Source organism: Fundulus heteroclitus, chromosome 10 (genome assembly GCF_011125445.2).
Source record: "Fundulus heteroclitus isolate FHET01 chromosome 10, MU-UCD_Fhet_4.1, whole genome shotgun sequence".
NCBI lineage: Eukaryota > Metazoa > Chordata > Actinopteri > Cyprinodontiformes > Fundulidae > Fundulus > Fundulus heteroclitus.
The window spans coordinates 10,667,642-10,686,034 of NC_046370.1; the positions used below are offsets into that span (position 1 = coordinate 10,667,642).

An 18,393-nucleotide genomic window follows, 5' to 3' on the forward strand; every position below is an offset into this window, starting at 1 on the left:
CTGAGTTAAAGGAAAGTAAAAAAAAAAAAAAAAGACGGCAGGCGTTAATGCAACGCCTTCAGGTGACACAAGCAGTTTGGCTGCTTATAAGCTGCTTAAAAAGGCTCCCTGTGGAGTTTTTTTTTTAATTCATCTGTGTTTGTTCTTGCATTAAAAACAACAAAAAAAAAATGTTTTACTGGCAAAGGATAAATATAAAGTGTAATTTCACGCGGCCGTTCTGGGCCAAGTAACACCCAGAGACCGTCACCAGGAGCAAATCCGCCCAGACGCAATAAGCCGTCTCATCCTCTGCGTCCCAAATAATCTCACCTGTTGCACGTATCTGTCTGTGGTCTTCCACATGTAGTAGTACTCTATGATGCTGGTCAGGGACTTCCATGGCAGCTTCACGGCGCAGGAGGAGCCAAACGCAGGGCGACGGTGGGGAGAGGGGAAACAGAGACGGAGAGCAAATTAATGATATTAATATCTCATGTCCTTGCCATCTGGGTGCGAAGCCTTCATGTATATTTATGAGCGCGAGACGTCGTGACCACAAAGGCTGAGAGCTACTGACTTCGCCCGCTTCTGGCCACAGACGAAGAGACGCGCGCGCGGTGATTCACATGTTTAATAAGTATTCATGAGCACCTGCCGCCCTCCTTCCACCGTATCCTGCTTATATTGTAAAAGTACAGTTAGATTCCAGGGAAAAGGAGATTACCGTATTTTCCGGACTATAAGTCGCTCCGTAGTACAAGTCGCACCACACACAAATTGCATAATAAAGAAGGAAAAAACATATATAAGTCGCACTGGAGTATAAGTCGCATTTTTGGGGGAAATTTATTTGATAATATACAACATCAAGAACAGACATGTCATCTTGAAAGGCAATTTTAAATAAAAAAATAGAACGGAGGCAACAACAGGCTGAATAATTGTACGGTTAGCTTACGCTACATGACACAACTGAGAGCGTGCCTGGTATGTTAACATAACATATTAAAAGCTATTCAGATAACTATAGGATAAATAACACGCGAAGAAGTTAATCAAAGCGCCCGTGTCAATCCAAATAACTAAAATCCAGTGAAATCTTCATCCTCGGTGTCACTTTCAAATAACTCCGTTAACTTCGGAGGTAGAAGATGCGGCACTTTCGCTTCTACGTCGCTTTACGTCTGATTCAACACAGGCCTAGAGCGCCATCTTGCGGTTTGGTGTGAAAATAACAGGTGTAATGATATTCCGGTAAGAATGTGTAATAATTTCACACATAAGTCGCTCCAGAGTATAAGTCGCACCCCCGGCCAAACTATGAAAAAAAAAAAACCCTGCGACTTATAGTCCAGAAAATACGGTAATAAAATACGAAAGGATCGTCCAGACGAAGTTTGAAAGGTGAGAGTTAAAGTTGCTGTGGCCTGCTTAAAATCCTGAAATAAGTGCTGAAAAAAATTAAAAATTAAAAGCAAAAAAGTTTTGAAATTTCAAGCAACGGAACATCAAACATACAAATAATGTATGCAACACCCGAGTGTCAATGCGAAACACCTACAAAGTCTTGTCGGATGTCGTTGAAGTCTTTCCCATATTTCTCCAGTGCCTCTTCAAACATGGCCGCTTCCGAGGCGCTCCACTCCTCCATCTCGTCCCTGCAGAGCACGGGGCCGCCGGCCGGCACCAGCACGCTCAGGGCGCTGGACAGGTCGTAATTGTGGCGATGCAGCGTGTCCATGGCGTGGAACTGCAAGACAACGAGGGATACCGTCCGTCATTTGGATCCTGTTCAGGCAGCGGTGAGAGAAACAAACGCGGCCGTCGAATTTTTCTCTGGCTTTCTGCTTTTGGTTCAGGTCTGACCTGCCGGTTAAGACTTTCTTCTAAGGCAGGGGTATCAAACTCATTTTGGTTTAGGGGCCGCATTCAGCTTAATCTGATCTCAAGAGGGCCACACGAGTAAACTCATTGCAAGATTAAATAGAACTAATAAATGTGGACTTTTTATATTAAATGAATTTCACTTTTACACAATATATTATAAATAACCTCAGCGTTTTTAACCAAGTACGTGAAATTTCAACAATACTTTTACTCAGTTAAACATTTACTTGTCCATTATGCATAAGAACTGATCACAGTAATTATACAATGTTGAAAACATTTATTCACATTTTTTGGAACTTAAAAACACTGTCCTGCATGACAAAATACATCAAACAGATAAAAATTAAGAAATGATTTAAAATCAATATTCCACATCTGAAGCTCAGTGCTACCATCTGCTGATTAAAACACAGCGCCCCTCGTGGACAATATAGGAACTGCAGATTTTCAATTAAACGAAGTACATGTTTTTTTCAATAATTGTTTTATCATTCTCAACCATTTATCTCCTCTTTCTTTCACCTTTTCTTCTGTTCTTCTTGTTCTTCCTTTCCTCTCCTACTTGCCCATTGTAGTGTCCATATCATTTGAGATATTCCCCGCATGAATCATAATAAAACTATTCACATTCATAAATCAAGCGGAGCACTATGGCAAAAGCAGTACTGCTCCACTTGTGAAAGTCAAATCTGATGAGCTCTTTTTGGCATTAAGACAACAATTCTTATTGCCACATTGCCAGATAGGACACTGTTTTTTTTTTGAATAATGATAATGCATTTAGCCACCGGGCCGGACTAAATTGTTTGGCGGGCCGGAACCGGCCCGTTGGCCGTATGTTTGACACCCCTGTTCAGAAGAAAGAACATGTTCTGCAAATTCCTAGACTGAGCTATTAGCTTTGGATCTGGAATTGAATTGAACACTATCCCCATTTATGTGTCAAAAACCTTAAATGATTGAACGCAAAGTGCTTCCTCCTGATTGATGCATTTCTGAATGCTGAAAGTGGAGGGAAGGTTTTAGTTTTGCTGCATCTAATAAAAAAAGGAAAATAACATTTTCCAGCATTTGACCTACTGACTGCAGCCGATCAGGGCAGAACTCGCCCAGTTCCCATCTCTGGCCAACTGACCTGTGCGTCTGCGGAGGGAAAGCACGGCCCGACTCACCAGTGTGATGTCTCGAGAGGCTGCAGCCGCGCTCATGTGCAGACTTGGCTGTCGGACCGAGCTGCTGCAGTCCAGCGCTCGGGCGAAGGTGCCGACCGCCCTGAGAGACGCGACGACAAACACACACATGAGCACAGAGTCCTTAAAACATGTAAACACATTAGAGCGCGACCATAAATGCGGTCCGGTGGCAACAACTTTCCATTATTACACTCAAGACGTAAGAAGCTGAGTTGAACTATTCAGCTCAGTGAGATTTTATGATCTTTCTGAGGCCACGTGGGGGTTTCTGTGATCTTGCGGAGCAGAAAGCCGACCTACCGCGCCACCACTAAGAACTGATCGATCTGTTTGTCGGTCAGAGGACACTCTGGATCCCAGAGCTTCTCTTCTAGTTTGGACTGGTCCCGGTCATCTGGCTCTCCTGCAACACACAGAGGAAGCGTCTTAAAGGATAAACCGGAACACCTTTACTTCGTCAAGACCAAGGAAAGGGTGACAATCGGCCAACTTTGTCAAATTTTGTCAGATTCCTTTTCTAACGACAACCCGTGACGTACCCTCTTGCAGCATTTCGGGTACGTCTGCCTGAAATCGCGGCCCAACTCTGATCTCTCCCTTGTCGGCCAGCAGGGTCTTCTGGGTCGGGTCGTACACCAGCGAGTAGAAGAAAGTGTCCTGGAGAGGAGCAGAAAGACGTCACTTCTGACTCGACTGGACGGTTCTCCTGTCAACAACTATGAAATCGATCAAGCTGAGCACTCAGTGCGAGGCAATGTTTTAAACAAAGGACAAAAATGGCGGCTAAATTGGAGACTAAACTATGTCCAGACGTTACTTTTCTCCGTTCTTGGCCTCATCTCCTGCATGTAATCTGAACCATTTGCTCAAGTTGGATAAACCACGATTAATAAAGATCGAAGTCGGGCAAAGTACAAAAAAGCATAAGGAATAAACTATTTTCTCCAAACAGCTGTCAGCTGTTTATTACTACAACGGAGAGTTAAAGGTCAGCAAATAAAGGGAAGGTGAACATATTACAGCCCTGATGAGAAAATATTCACCGTTCTTTCACCGTTCAGTCAGGAACTAATAACTCTCCAGGTAAAGAAAACTCGCCCTTTTAGTTCCTATGCTTCACTTATCTGGAACAAACTTCCAGAAAACTGTAAAAGTGCAGAAAGCCTGAGTTCTTTTAAATCAAGATTAAAAACACATTTGTTTAAAATTGCCTTTGAATTTTCCCGTTAAACTGTTTTACTGTTTTTATTGTTCTTTTTAGTTTCTACATTCTATCCCTACTTGCTTTTATTCCGATATTTTAATCATGTAAAGCACTTTGCATTGTCTCTGTACTGAATTGTGCTATATAAATAAATTTGCCTTGCCCTGCTGTATACAGTAAGTGAGGTTATCCACGCTAATCCCGTTTACCGTATTTTTTGGACTATAAGCCGCACTTTTTCTTCATAGTTTGGCTGATCCCGCGATTTATAGTCAGGGATGACGTATATATCAAATATATAATATGTTTTTGAATGTTAATTCATACCAATCAACACGAACCAAGGTGCTCTAGGCTAGTCAAAACTATATGCTGGACCTGTACCACTTTAAAATTAATGATAAATAATTTGCAGAGAAACACTGAACACGTTTTTTATGCCGCTTCAGGACGCATTCACGCAGCGCAGCGTTGCGTGTTGCCGCTCCATGGGGGAGCGCCGTCCAGCTAGCGTCATTTATGTTGTCCAGGCTGTTTACGACTGCAACGATGCACGTTCAAGAGCTTTACTGGCCTTTCTTTGTTGCTCTCAATCATCCGTGTCATTAAGCTCACCGTCTAATTTCAGCGTAATTTTGCCAACAAAATGTCAAACCGTCGGTTGGAGTAGCTGGCTTGTAATGCTAACTTTCCCCATTCGACCTCCCACTTATGTTCCATGTTATTCAGTCTGTTGTGTATGTGAATAAGTTGCTTTACCAGATTAAATGTCAGTTTTTAGTCTTGGATTTTGGGAAATAAATTTCTAAATAAATGCGACTTGCATGTTTTTTTTCTTCTTTATGATCCATTTTTTGACTGATATGGTTTATATTCCGGAGCGACTTATAGTATGAAAAATACGGTAATCTCTAAAGGTGCTATCCACTGCAAGAGCTTTTTCTTCTTTTTCCTTTCACCCTTGTTGTTGCTAGTACATGAAATGGGATCAAATCTGATTTCCAGAAAACACCCTAAACTGGGAGGTGGACCCTGAACTAAACGTGGAGATGGGAGGCTGCTAAAAATGTCTTACCGGTTCAGTATAACTGGTAAGAAAGTCATTTAATTTAAGCTCAACAGTTCATATTTTCTATTAACATTTAACTCTATAACAGGAAGATATCAGCAGATTTGTGTGCCAAAAAAAAACGAGACTTCAGTGATTACTGTTGAATGTCAGCGTTTACGCCCCTCTTACCAGTGCTGCCCAGGGCAACTGCCCATTTGGCCCATATCGACAACCACCCCTGCATTAAAACCTCAAGTACAATTCCAGCCACGTCGCTTTGTTTTGGCAATTTAAGAATGATTTGAGCAAAAGAACCAAACTCAAGTTACATCTCTCCTAAAATGTGACCAAAACTTGTTATATATATATATATTAAAAAAATAGGCTTTATTTCAGTTTTTTCCTTTTGTGAAGCTAAAAGTTGAATAAATTACCTTAAAAACAATCTAAAACTAAAAGTCCAGGTCAAAAAATAACAGAAAGTACCACATATGGCTGGTTATTCTACGATGCACTGCTAAAAGAACAACCACCAGTAGCAGACGTCATTTTTCTGCCCTAAGGCTTACCTCTTTGTCAAGGTATGAAAGAACGGCTTCAGTCTCGTTCAATAATGCGACGCTGCACTTCCCCCTGATGGAGAGGGAGAAAGGGAAGCACGCACCATGTAAAACACATACAAAGGAAGTGGCCTGTGCCCCTAATGCGTTTGTGGCTAGATGCCTTATCCAGCGTGCAGTGCCTGCGGACCCAGAGCCACGCAGTATGGGAAAACGACACCGCATGCTGCGTGAGCTGATGTACCTGATGTGTGTCGCAGGTAGACTCTCGTACTGTCGGGAGAGGAAGAGCTCTCTGTGGCGAAGCTGGTGTTTCTGTTTGTCTGTGAGGTCTGCCTCTGTTGGGCTCTCCTTCTCTTCTTCCAGCTCCTCTGCAAAAAAGGCACACAGACCAGAGATCGGATCAGACTAAGCACACCGAAAGACGTGCTGAGGGGCGATAGACAGACTAGGCACAGTCTGAAAGTTTCGTTAAACGCTAGAAGCGCTTAGCATCGCTATTGTAAGAACCATCCAAGCAATACGGTACATCCTCAGAGCTCCTACATACTCTCAGTGTACTTTACTTTTACAAGACCAGATTTCATCAACGTTCTCCTTCTTTACTGGTATAAAAACTACAGGACTGTCTCAGAAAATTAGAATATTGTGATAAAGTTCTTAATTTTCTGTAATGCAATTAAAAAATATGAAATGTCATACATTCTGGATTCATTACAAATCAACTGAAATATCGCAAGCCTTTTATTGTTTTAATATCGCTGATTATGGCTTACAGCTTAAGAAACCCAAAATATCCTATCTCAAAATATTAGAATATCGTGAAAAAGTATACTAGTAGGCTATTCAACTAATCACTTGAATCGTCTAATTAACTCGAAACACTGCAGGGTTTCCTAAGCCTTGAAAAACACTCAGCTTGGTTCAGTAAACTAAATCACAAGTATGGTAGTGGTTAAGAGACGACATAAGGTTCTCACAGTAACTGGTGTACTGACCATGGCATTACTGTCCTTGATTGGCCTGCCAATTCCCCTGACCTGAACCCCATAGAGAATTTGTGGGGTATTGTGAAGAAGAAGCTGAAAGACACCAGACCCAACAATGCAAATGAGCTAAAGGCCGCTATTGAAGCATCCTGGGCATCCATAACACCTCAGCAATGCCACAGGCTGATTGCCTCCATGCCACGCCGCATTGATGCAGTAATCTGTGCAAAAGGATTCCCAACCAAGTACTGAGTGCATTAATGGACATTTTCAAATGTTTGATTTTGTTTTGCTGTTATAATTTTTTTTTTTTACTTGGTCTGAGGAAATATTATAATATTTTGAGATAGGATTTTTGAGTTTTCTTCAGCTGTACGCCATAATCAGCGATATTAAAACAATAAAAAGGCTTACGATATTTCAGTTGATTTGTAATGAATCCAGAATGTATGACATTTCATGTTTTTTAATTGCATTACAGAAAATAAAGAACTTTATCACAATATTCTAATTTTCTGAGACAGTCCTGTACATCAACAGCAACAAAAATCACTATGAGAAAGGAAGGAGGAGCAGCTAGATGCAGTGTCATCCCTAGAGATGTCGCCCAGGCTGGGTTTGGGCCTAACCTGCTTTCAAGAGGTGAAGCACTTTGGCTATTTTCTACATGCGGCTGTAACTCGCAGGGCAGTGAGTGCGGCTAACCTCATGACTATGACTTTCTTTAAGGCAGACATTTTAGCTTGTTTTGCAGGTGGTTGCGACATCTTTTCCGGCGCAGTCTGCATCTACTGGCGGGAGTGTGGTCAGCGGTGCGCGCGCACCTGTTGCGTGTGTCTCCGTGTCGGGGCGACACTCGACCATGAGCGAGCTCAAAGTTGTAGAGGCAGAAATGACAGTGTTGTGAGAACAATGTAAATAATACCATTTTGTTTGTGTGGTTTTTTTTTTAACAAAATGACAAATTACTGGCCTGTTTATCAAGCAAAGGTACCTTAAATTACTTCTGCTGATTATTTACTGTATTTATATACATCATGTAATATTCATCTAATCACTTTTGTCACTGCAAGTTTGTACATCCCAATGAAATGTGGGCTCTGCATTTAATTCGTCAATTAGTGAGCAGTGGGCTGCCGCGGTGCAGAGCCCGGGGGGAAAACTCTGGGTCTGAGGGTCTTGCTCAAGGACCCAGAGTTGCCGTCTGTGGGATTTGAACTAGGGCTGGACAATTAATCACATTTGCAATATAATTGCAGAGGTCTGCAGCTTTTGGCTACGTAACAATTAAGGGATAAGACACATCCTTTAGGTGTCAGTAAGATGTTTAAAGTGGGTTTTGCCCCCACATGGAAGGGAAGACAGTTGCAGCAGTGTGATGATGTAATTTTATTATTTGTTTTACAGTTTGTTGGTTGCACTTTATGTTCAAGAAGGATGGTGTCCAACTCAAAAGCTTTTCTGTTGAATAATAATAATATTCTGATAAATAAAAACAGTTACATTTCTTGTTTTAAATAGTCCTTGTTTTATCTTTATCTACAGGCCGTCTTTGTTTCTTGTGGTCAATGCAGAGAAAAGTCCCAAATAAATCGCAGTTATGGTTGACATAAATTGGCACTTTGATTTTTGATAAAACCGTACAGCCCTAATTTGAGCTAGTGGACAGAAGGGCGAGGTCAAAATAAGGAAAAGGTGGTTCAACGGCTGGATCGAAGGAGTGCAGACTGTTTCAGCAAATATTGTTATTTGCTTCAGGCTGGACAGTGGGTTTGTGACCACTCCTACAGTAGTTAAAAAAAACATCTAAAAAACAAACAAACAAACAAAAAAAAACATCTAAAAAAGTGTTGCCAAACGGGTGTCTTTTGAACACACTGTGCAGAAAAAAATAGCTTTGGGTGGGTTGTTAAAATGTAGGCTTCTTTTCAATATTATTTCAATTTGTCATGGACAAAAGCTAAACATTTGCTTGCAGTTCCCTTCGTACAGACGAACATGCAGGAGTTCACTGCTGTGTTCAGCTGCTCAGGTTGGCCGGATATCAGGTTTTTAGGTAGCAATACGTATGGTGTACGCCCTGTATAAAAATATTTAGAACAAACGCCCTGTTTTTGGGATGTACGCCCTAATTTTTTCCTGGATACTTTGGTGAATGTTCAAAATTTGCCGATCCAGACTTCACCGAGCCGCCATCTTGATTCTCATGAATCGCGAGAATCGCATTTCATTGGCCATTTTTCGTGTGATGGCGCGCGGGTGAGCACTGTTATTGGTGGAATATCTAGTGTCCCTACGGACAACTTTATTAGCGGGAAGAAGCAAGCTATCAAAGTATCAAAACGGCTTCAGCCTTATCGCTCCCCTTAACGGTATTTTTAAGGTTGCATTAATTTTTTTCAAGGAGATTCGTACCTCCACAATATTGTTTTGCCGATGTTCTCCACCTGAAGCCGGGCGTACACTGTACGTTTTTTTGCCCTTTCTGGGCCGATTCTTCAGTGGTGTGAGAATTTTTTGGATCTGGTGAACATTCTCTTCAAAGGCCTTGTAATGGCTTAGATAACGTGCAAATACAACCAAACATGTCATCTTGCATGTTATCTAAGCCATTACAAGGCCTTTGTTTGGACAGTAGTATAAAGCTTGGTACTCATCATTACTCCAGACTTTTTGAATTGAGAAAGCTTCCTGGAGAGGAAGCGAAACGTCTTCAACTACGGAAAACAAGTCCAGTTGCTTTGTTTTTTACTTTTTTTTGGAATTTGTTGGATCGAGCTGAGTTTCAGCTTGAACGTGCGTCCTGCGTTGTGTAGCATACGTTCTACGAACAGTGACAAGTTCGTAGAACTTGGCAGTTCTACGAAGGAGCAACTCGTAGAACTGCCAAGGCAGCGCGTTTCGTTCTAGTGAGCCTCATGTTTAACAGTGAGCATCGACACTTCCGTCTTTTTCTTCTTCTTCTACTGTTTACGTTTGGCTTCCGGATTGACGAGTCCGACCAGCGCCATCTCTCTACGGGGCTGAGACCGACGTGCGGTTTTTAGACGTACAGTGTGAGCAGTCAGGTCTCATCAGAGCCTCGGGCCGTACAGTAAGAACAGATTTGGTGAGCGGTGAACTTTTAAACCCTGCGGTTTCATCGTACAGTTTGAGCTGTATATGACTATCACGACTGAAAATATCGTGCAGTGTATGCCCGGCTTTAAAAAACACGCCAAGGGTATTTGTGGGAGGGGCTAATGTTCTGATCTCACATGTTCGCCTCGCTTACGTTCATCAACACTGTTGGCAACTATTTACTTTTCAGACCCCTCTAGCGAATCTTTTCAAAAGCAACAAGCAATGGAACTAGCGATTTGTTTCTGTGTTGTTTGAGACTTTGGTAACCAGTCAAAGTACCGATTTCTCTGAGTTTAACCGTCTCTTCAGCTTACTCACCTCATCCACTGTGGGTGCCTCTGCCATATTTTGGTTAAAATTGATATTGTCAAAAATGTAGGAATGTAGTTTGGATTCAGGTAAAATATTATTTAATAATTGGAATTACTTTTGTTGTCTCGAGCATATTTAGTGTTTTCAATCATTTCCAATGACACTGGGTCAAGACAGAAGCAGCCGGATGAATTCTGAAGTGTACAGGGATGTATTTTCTGCTCGCATTCAGCCAAATGCAGCGAAGTTGATTTGTGGCGCTTCACAGCACAGATGGACAATGATCCAAAACATACTGCAAAGGCAACCCAAGAATTTTTTAAAGCAAAGAAGGGGAGTATTCTGCAATGGCAGAGTCAATCACCAGATCTTAACCCAATTGAGAATGCATTTCACTTTCTCAAGACAAAACTTAAGAGAGAACATTTTACTTAGGGTTATATTTATTTGTCCAATTACTTCTAAGGCCCTGAAATGAGGAGTGCCTGTATAGAAAAAGCTACAATTCCTACATGTTTAATCATATATTTTTGTTCAATCCCTTAAACCTTAAAGTCTGCATTTAATTTACATTGTACTCGTTTCATTTCAAATCCAATGTGGAGGCATGCAGAGCCCAAATCATGAAGATTGTGTCACTGTCCAAATATTTATGGGCCTAACTGGAAATCACGTCATGAAGTGTGGCATTCTGAGTTGTGTAAAAGGCAATAAGCTAAAATCTGCATCGTAAAGAAGAAACGCCGTAATTGTTGTTAACTTGGCTTTATTTGAAGACTACGCCTGTCCTGTAACCTGGAGTTTTGTTTTTTTTGTATTTGGGGACTCTCACTGACGAAGAGAGGGAAAGCTCTGCGCATTTGGTGTCTTTTTGAAAGGGAATTGCTTGATTTCAATTTAAGCATTTTATTTCTATATTTCATTACATTTTCAATGCATCTATAAAACTAGTCAAATGTATCATGTTGCTTACTTATAGGGCTGGGCTATATGGACCAAAAATAATATCTAAATTTTTACACTGAATGCAGATATATGACATTTATTTCCATATGGTTTTCTTTTCATTAAGTAATTATAAAAAGGCATTAAAAGCTGCATCAAGGTTTTATCCCAAATGTCTCACAGGCAGATCTTTTAACAAACAACAGTAGATAAATATGACAAACAGATGAAAAATAACCCACTGGAATGCATAGAAGTATAAATATAACCCAACATAGACCATCCCAATTTATACGATATCGTCTCATCCTTTTTAACAAAAACTTGATTTTTATCTCAATATTGTCCAGTCTTACTTAGAGGTCCTAAAGTTAAAAAAAAAGAAGAAAAAATCAACTAAAACCTGTGCTGACAGGTCAGCGCTTAGCCATATTATAGCAAAAATCTCTGAAGAGGTGCATCTTTAACCTGCGCTGTGAAATAATCATCCTAACATGGTGGAGATGCCGGTCAGAGCAGGAGGGCTTAGTTTACAGCAACCTAAAACAGAAAACGGCTTAACATGCAATTCTCAGTTGGTCCTCTTCCGTTTATAGTCATAAAATCTCTAAACACACATTTCAGACAGTGCGAGACCTGCAACTAGCATTAATTGGAGCCGTATCAGTTTAAAGTCTGAAAAGGGGCGGAGCCTACTACTCACTTGCATGTTTATCTGCGAGCTGGATGAGGCTGTGCGAGATGTCTCTCCTTCTGTAAAAACAAACCACCTTGGCCTCGACATTCCCGCTGGCGGTCTGAAACAGAGAGAATTATAAAAAAAAAAAAAAAAAAAAAAAAAAGGTTGGCACAGAGAAATGCACCAAACTCCAATTTCCCAAGAGAACCACCTCCTTTGTGTATCCATCAATTTAGGACAGGCTGGAAAGAATGGTAAAAGTAAGAAAAAAAAAGATGATTGATTCATTGTCGCGCTCTATAATTAGGCTATCGGCTGGAATGACAAGTATTAAATGGTCCGACTGATGCAGAGTGATTAAATGTGGGGAAACAGGTGCAGCTTAATAAAATGGAATATCCTCAAAAAAGGTAATTTATTTATTATTCAATAATTCACTTCAGTGAGTGAAGCTTGCATACAGAGTCAGAAATAATCAGATGACATACAGATAATTCATAGATTGAACAATTTAAACAATCACTCTCAGGCTGATTCAGTCATTTCATTTTTAAAAGATGTGATTACTACATAAAGGTGTTTTGTGGCACATGTGAGTTGTATTTATTAGCAGTAGTTCAGGCAGATGGGGAAAAACTGTAGAAAACGGCCTTGGGTTCGTGAATCAAACAGAGACAACTGTGTTAAGGCTGTAGCTCAGAAAGCGCTTTATCCAAATATAATTATGAAAAGTTTAGTGGAAGGAAAAAGTGTGTAAGAGACAGGCACATAAATCAACAGGGATAACCACAACTTTGATAGCATTATAAAAGGGAAGCCCGTTCGAGGCTGCGCAGCCGCTGACCAAGAAATTCTAGAGCTCTTCGTGTTTTCCTCTGCAAGACAAGCTTTTTTGGGATGCTGATTTCATCTTCCCGCACTCCCAAGACGACCATGGCATCACTGTGCTTGATCCACTGGTAAACTAGCCTGACTTAAACCAGACAGGAGCCAACCATGTAGTCGAGCTGGAGGCGTCCATTAAAAGCAACCTGGTACCTCAGCAGTGTCACGCGCCAATCGTCTCCACGTTACGCTGCATTGAAAACATATAATCTATAAATTGTGCTTTTTTGGTCATGCTTTTAGTTTCTATTCTCCCGTGTTCTACTTTGTTTCTACATTTTATTCCTACTTGCATTTATTCTGTCTTATTTTGCTATATTTTAATCACGTAAAGCACTTTGCATTGTCTCTGTACTGAAATGTGCTATATAAATACATTTATAGGTTTTTAACGCAAAAGGAGCCCCGGCCAATTATTTACCGTCTTTCCTTTTCAACGACATACTTTTCATTTGTGGTAGCTTTTAGACAATAACCCTTAAAATGGACTGAAATATACCTGTATGTGTGTAATGAATACATATAATCTATAAATTGTGCTTTTTGGTCATATTTTTGTCTACAGCTTTAAAAAGAAAAAGAGAAAGAAAAGAGCAGGTCTTATTTTTGACAACTAAATAGGGCCTACAGAGCAATGTAAGACCTCACTATCTCCTCTTTATTTAGCAAACAACAAAATATAACAACATATTAACTCTTTTTTCCCTCTGTAAAGCTGCTATATTAAGCAGCCGTGTCTTCACTGCGAGTAAGGGGAAGCAAAGTCAGATTCCTGTGTTGGTGTTGTGTGCACAAACCTGGACAAATTATCAAATTTGGATTCTGCAAATCCTTTTTCCCCCCTTTGCTTAATAATAAAAGACCTGTTCTGCAACAATAAAGGCTTGATTTGACGTTTTCACTATTTGCTAAAGGCTGGAAAAGTGTACAACTCAAGAACTATTAAGAGAGCGATGCTTTGTGTCGTTGCTGTCTGCTCTACCTGACACGCTCCTAGCAGATGAGTAAAAAGAGGAACCTTTACATCAAACGTTACCTAGAACAGCTTGGGCTCGTGGTGCTGGTTTCTTCCGGTTCAGAGCTGGTGTCATATTCTAGCCAAGCAGGCATGCTAAACGGCTTTTAAAGCGTTTATTACCGCTATTATTACGCCACGGGGCACACACACACACGCCCATGCAGGTGTGTCCGGCCGATAGAAAACGACAGTTGGGAGACAAAAGCACACCTGTCAATTTCAGTCAAACAATTAATACAGAAAATACCAAGCGTGCATGTCGGCATAGGGGCAAACGGGAGGGAGGCTGCAGGCAGGAATCCAAGTTATTCACCCCTAGGGAAAAAAAGACAATGACAAACAACGCAGTACCTTGTTGAGTTCTTCTATCCGACGGATCAGGTAAGGGTTACTGGAGGAGTTTTCAAAGAAGACATAATCTGCAACATAAAACAAACGAGAGGGTATCAGAACATCATAGCTTGGTATATGTAAGACGGAGCCAAAAAAAAAAAAAAAAAAACAATAACCCGCCCCTGGCGACAAGAATTTTTCTATCAGTTCCAACCCCGAATATGGGAACATTTCATTTGCAAACACTTAAGAAAATGGCTTCCAGTGAATTACAATTGAGAGATCATGTTCACAGGCACATTCATTTAACGCCGTGGTTCACGACTGCCGTCCCTGAGAGCGTATTCAGAAAGGTGGGATCATGGGTGTGGAGATCCGTCTGGTTTCCACAGCTTTCAAAGCAGCCCATTTCATACAATTGTTCCTCTTTCCCCCCCCCATTCTGTGTTGTCCATGTAATAATCACAAGTTATATTATTAATTACTATTAATAACAGGACAATCCTCCAAGGCATACAGTGAGAACTACCGTGGAATAGCTTGGGTCATTCACGTATTACCATGACCCAAAGCCCAGACCTAAAACCATCTGTAGCAGGACGTGAAAACTGATCCACAGATGCGTCTGTGTCTAGATGTGCAAAGCTGGCAGAGATCCATCGTGAAAAAGACTTGCAGCTGTAACTGAAGCGTGACGTGGTTTTTATGAGGTATCGATTCAATGGAGCCTCGCTTTTCGGATATACATTAGTAAAACTACATCTTGAAAACCCTGCACGGTTTTCCTTTTAATTTTAAACTATGCATTTTAAATTTAAATGATGCATTAGTTTGTGATGATGGATTACCACGCAAGATGGCCAATCAAAACAACGCTTTGAAGTTTGTGGTCGTAATTGGACCAAATGCGCATCGGCTATTGAAGCAAGGCAGTGGGATATAAACCAAAAAAAAAAAAAAGATGCATTACTGCTCTGATTTTTACAGTGTTATTACTTTTTTCATTAGGCAGCTACTATAACGCTACCCATGACACTTCCTCTAGGAGAAGGTGTTTCACAGGTGACCGTCGCTGTCACAGACCCACTACAGCGCCCCTAGTAAAAAATAACACCGATGTTTACGTAAATACCAACCTAATGAAAAAAATGACAGCTGTTTAAAAGCACAATTTTAAAAAAAAATATTTATTTGCATAAAGCAATATGACCGTTTTGAGAGTGGGGTTGGGTTTAAAATGACAAAGTCGGCTTAAGTCTCGTCCCTGCTCCGAGTAGCTGTTACATTTATTTCAGCGATTTGATTCAAAAAGTGAAACTCATGCAGATTCACAACACACACATATATTGTGTATATATTTTAGGGTTTATTCTGTGGATTTCGATGATTATGAAGCCTCGCTTCCTCAATACTAAAATGTAATTTTAATCTGAAAAGAGGGCTTTGGACCACCGAGCAACGATTGAGCTCTTTTTCTCCTTAGCCCAGCCAAGGACAGTACAGTAGCCTACGTTACTGCATAATGTTTTGTTTTTATATACATTTTATTTAAATTTTTTTTTTGCAGGTTTCCATTTGTGTTTCACCTGAATTTCCCATTGTGTGACAATAAAGGATGAATTTATTCTGTTCTTCTCGAGTGCTTGTCTTTGGTACAGGAAGACTGGCTTAAGATGAGGTATGCGAGTTGCAGTATATATATATATATATATATATATATATATATATATATATATATATATATATATATATATAAAAAACTTGGACACATCTGTGTCTGGTGGCTCATCAACCATTGACTCCCGCCTCAGTCCAGGTCTTCTCAAACTCCTTCAAAATTGTTGAACGAGCTGTAACATCTTTTTTTGACGCACTTTCACCTTCCACCAAACTTTCCGTAAATACGTTCAACTCAGAAGTGTTTCGCCATGATTATTTAGACCGCGACACTTTGGTTTTTAAAAATCCTTTCATGTTATTGGTCTTCTGCATTAAAATTTTCTCAGAAACGTAATTTGGGTACGCTTTTGTTAGCAGTAAACCAGGATACCCAAAGAAAAAATTGCAGTATCAAACACTCAAGGTTACACTAATGAGTTTCGCTTTTTGGAGACGAATTACTCAAATACGTCAACTTCTTGTTTGTGCGACTGTTTAGCGAGATGCACCTGCACTGTACATTATGCAGGGGAAGACTTTGATTGCCCCGTTTACAGTCTTAACAGTTAACCCAGAGCACCTGAAGGCATCAGGACATAAAGAAGAAAAGAGACACGTTGTGATGTGCCAGTGGTTACCAGAAAGGCACAAATACACAGTTTATGTTGCAAACAACCAACTGATGCATCAATGCATTGAGGCCAACTTTCCATCTTGGAGGTAGAGCTAAAGGTCGAGTGTGGGCGAGTGGAGGTGTGAAGGTTCAATTCTAGCAGACGACGCAGCGAGCGACGCCATGAAGACAATACTTTGATGTTGAATTCCAGCACAGTGCTAACGAGCTAGCTGGCCCTCCATACCGCCCGATTTGATCAATCAACCACACTTTATTAGCCAAATGTGTGTAACAGTATGGCTGGGAAAGTCGCGTTTTAATGTCATCAAACAACAAATAATAATAAATAAATGGGTCGTTGAGACACGAAGCGTGGACAATGAACGGGGAAGAGGTGTAGCCGTTAGCTAACGTTAGCTAAATAAGGACCCGTAGACTAATGGCTGCATGCCAGAAGAGGCAAATACAAAAGGCAGCCTCACGCTGGCCGTGGGCAAATTACAGCAGCCGCTCAAACGTTTGTCCGTCCGTTAGCGAACACCGTCTGCGGCTCTTCCACGACCAGCGTGGGAGGCTTTACAACCCCGCCGTGGCAGCTAACTGCGCCGCCAGCCAGGAGAAAAAATGTTTACGTTACCGGGTAGCTAGTTAGCGAGCTAGCGGCTAGCTACTGCGGCCTGAGCCGTTTTCGGCTCCCAAATATTAAGAAATGCTCACCTTCCGGGCTCCAGCCTCACTCACATCTATTAACCTAGCTCCGCCGCATCTTCCTATTTCACACACACCACTAAAGCATCACCAACATAACACAGACGTGGTCAAAAACTTAAGGGTTTCTGCTTTTTTTTTTTTTTGGTTTTGTTTGTTATTGTTTTTTTTTTTGTTGTTTTAAAAAAAAAAAGGATCCACACTGACATACATACCTCCGACCCGGTACATGTTGGCCGCCATTTCTGCCCTCCCAGCGTGTTAACGTAAAGCATAAACTAAGCGAAACGACATAAATTAATTTAAAAATATATACATCTAAAACTCTTGCGTTCCTAAAAGACACAGCGTGCTTTTAAATTACGATCGTGGGGACTCCGGATGTGTCCACTATCAGGGGAGAAATTTGGCTACTCGGACCCCCCTTCCTCCGCCTCCTCTACGGATTCACACAGCAGCAGCAGCTTTTTTTTTTTTTTTTTTTTTTTTTTTTACAATACAGTAAACTCGGAGCGGCCGACAGAAGTCGGATGAACCCGAAAAACCACTCTCTGCTCGAAGGTGACGGAAGGGGCGCGCATGCGCAAACACACGCACGTCGACACGACACACCTCAATGTATTTTGTAGGAATTTTACCAGATAGATCAACTCAAAGATGCACATAATGGTGAAGTAAAATTATCAACTGGTAAAAAGGTTTTTTGTTTTTTTTACAGACAAAAAAACATAAAAAGTATTCATCCCCTTACATGTACATTTGCATTTTTAACAAACTGAAATGTTTAAGATCATCAAACACAATTTTTTTTCAGACAAATATAACATGAATAATTATCGAACGTGATTTTTCAAGTTATGATTTAATTTATTAAGGGTAAAACAAACTATTCAAACTAACCTGGCCCTATGTGAAAAAGTAATTGTTCACTTTTATTGGTCACACCCACTAATCTGTTGAGGGTTCAATTCCAGCTTCCTCTGGTCACATGACCATTTTCCAACCCGAAAATTGCCTGCTAATCCATTTCAGAGTGTGATCTTGTGCATGTTGGTGACTGCAATTGGGTAAAAGTGGATCTAAATGACTTAAATCCTGATGTAGTGACTTCTGCTGCTATCAACACTTGAACATAAGTCAGTACACATGTATGTATGTATGTATGTACAAATGTATACAATGTATATGCACGTACATACGCGTAGGTACGTATGTATTTAGGCGCATAGATATATGTATATATTTA

At 40.7% G+C, this 18,393-nt stretch overlaps 1 protein-coding gene across 2 annotated transcripts in view; it reads right to left on the reverse strand.

Moving 5' to 3' along the window:
- mta3 (metastasis associated 1 family, member 3) overlaps nt 1-17,705 on the reverse strand; it is a 40,402-nt gene extending 22,697 nt beyond the window's left edge. The window contains exons 1-10 of one of the 2 annotated variants that reach the window (XM_036141994.1): nt 17,363-17,705; nt 14,183-14,250; nt 11,953-12,046; nt 6,125-6,251; nt 5,890-5,953; nt 3,605-3,722; nt 3,366-3,468; nt 3,045-3,144; nt 1,544-1,732; nt 313-387 (exon numbers count right to left, since the gene is read on the reverse strand). In XM_036141994.1, coding sequence (XP_035997887.1) covers nt 313-387; nt 1,544-1,732; nt 3,045-3,144; nt 3,366-3,468; nt 3,605-3,722; nt 5,890-5,953; nt 6,125-6,251; nt 11,953-12,046; nt 14,183-14,250; nt 17,363-17,390 — 966 coding nt within the window. In that variant the 5' untranslated portion in view covers nt 17,391-17,705. The remainder of the gene's footprint in view (nt 1-312; nt 388-1,543; nt 1,733-3,044; nt 3,145-3,365; nt 3,469-3,604; nt 3,723-5,889; nt 5,954-6,124; nt 6,252-11,952; nt 12,047-14,182; nt 14,251-17,362) is intronic. The other variant, XM_036141995.1, reaches the window with a different exon arrangement.
- Between the last annotated feature and the right edge of the window lie 688 nt (nt 17,706-18,393).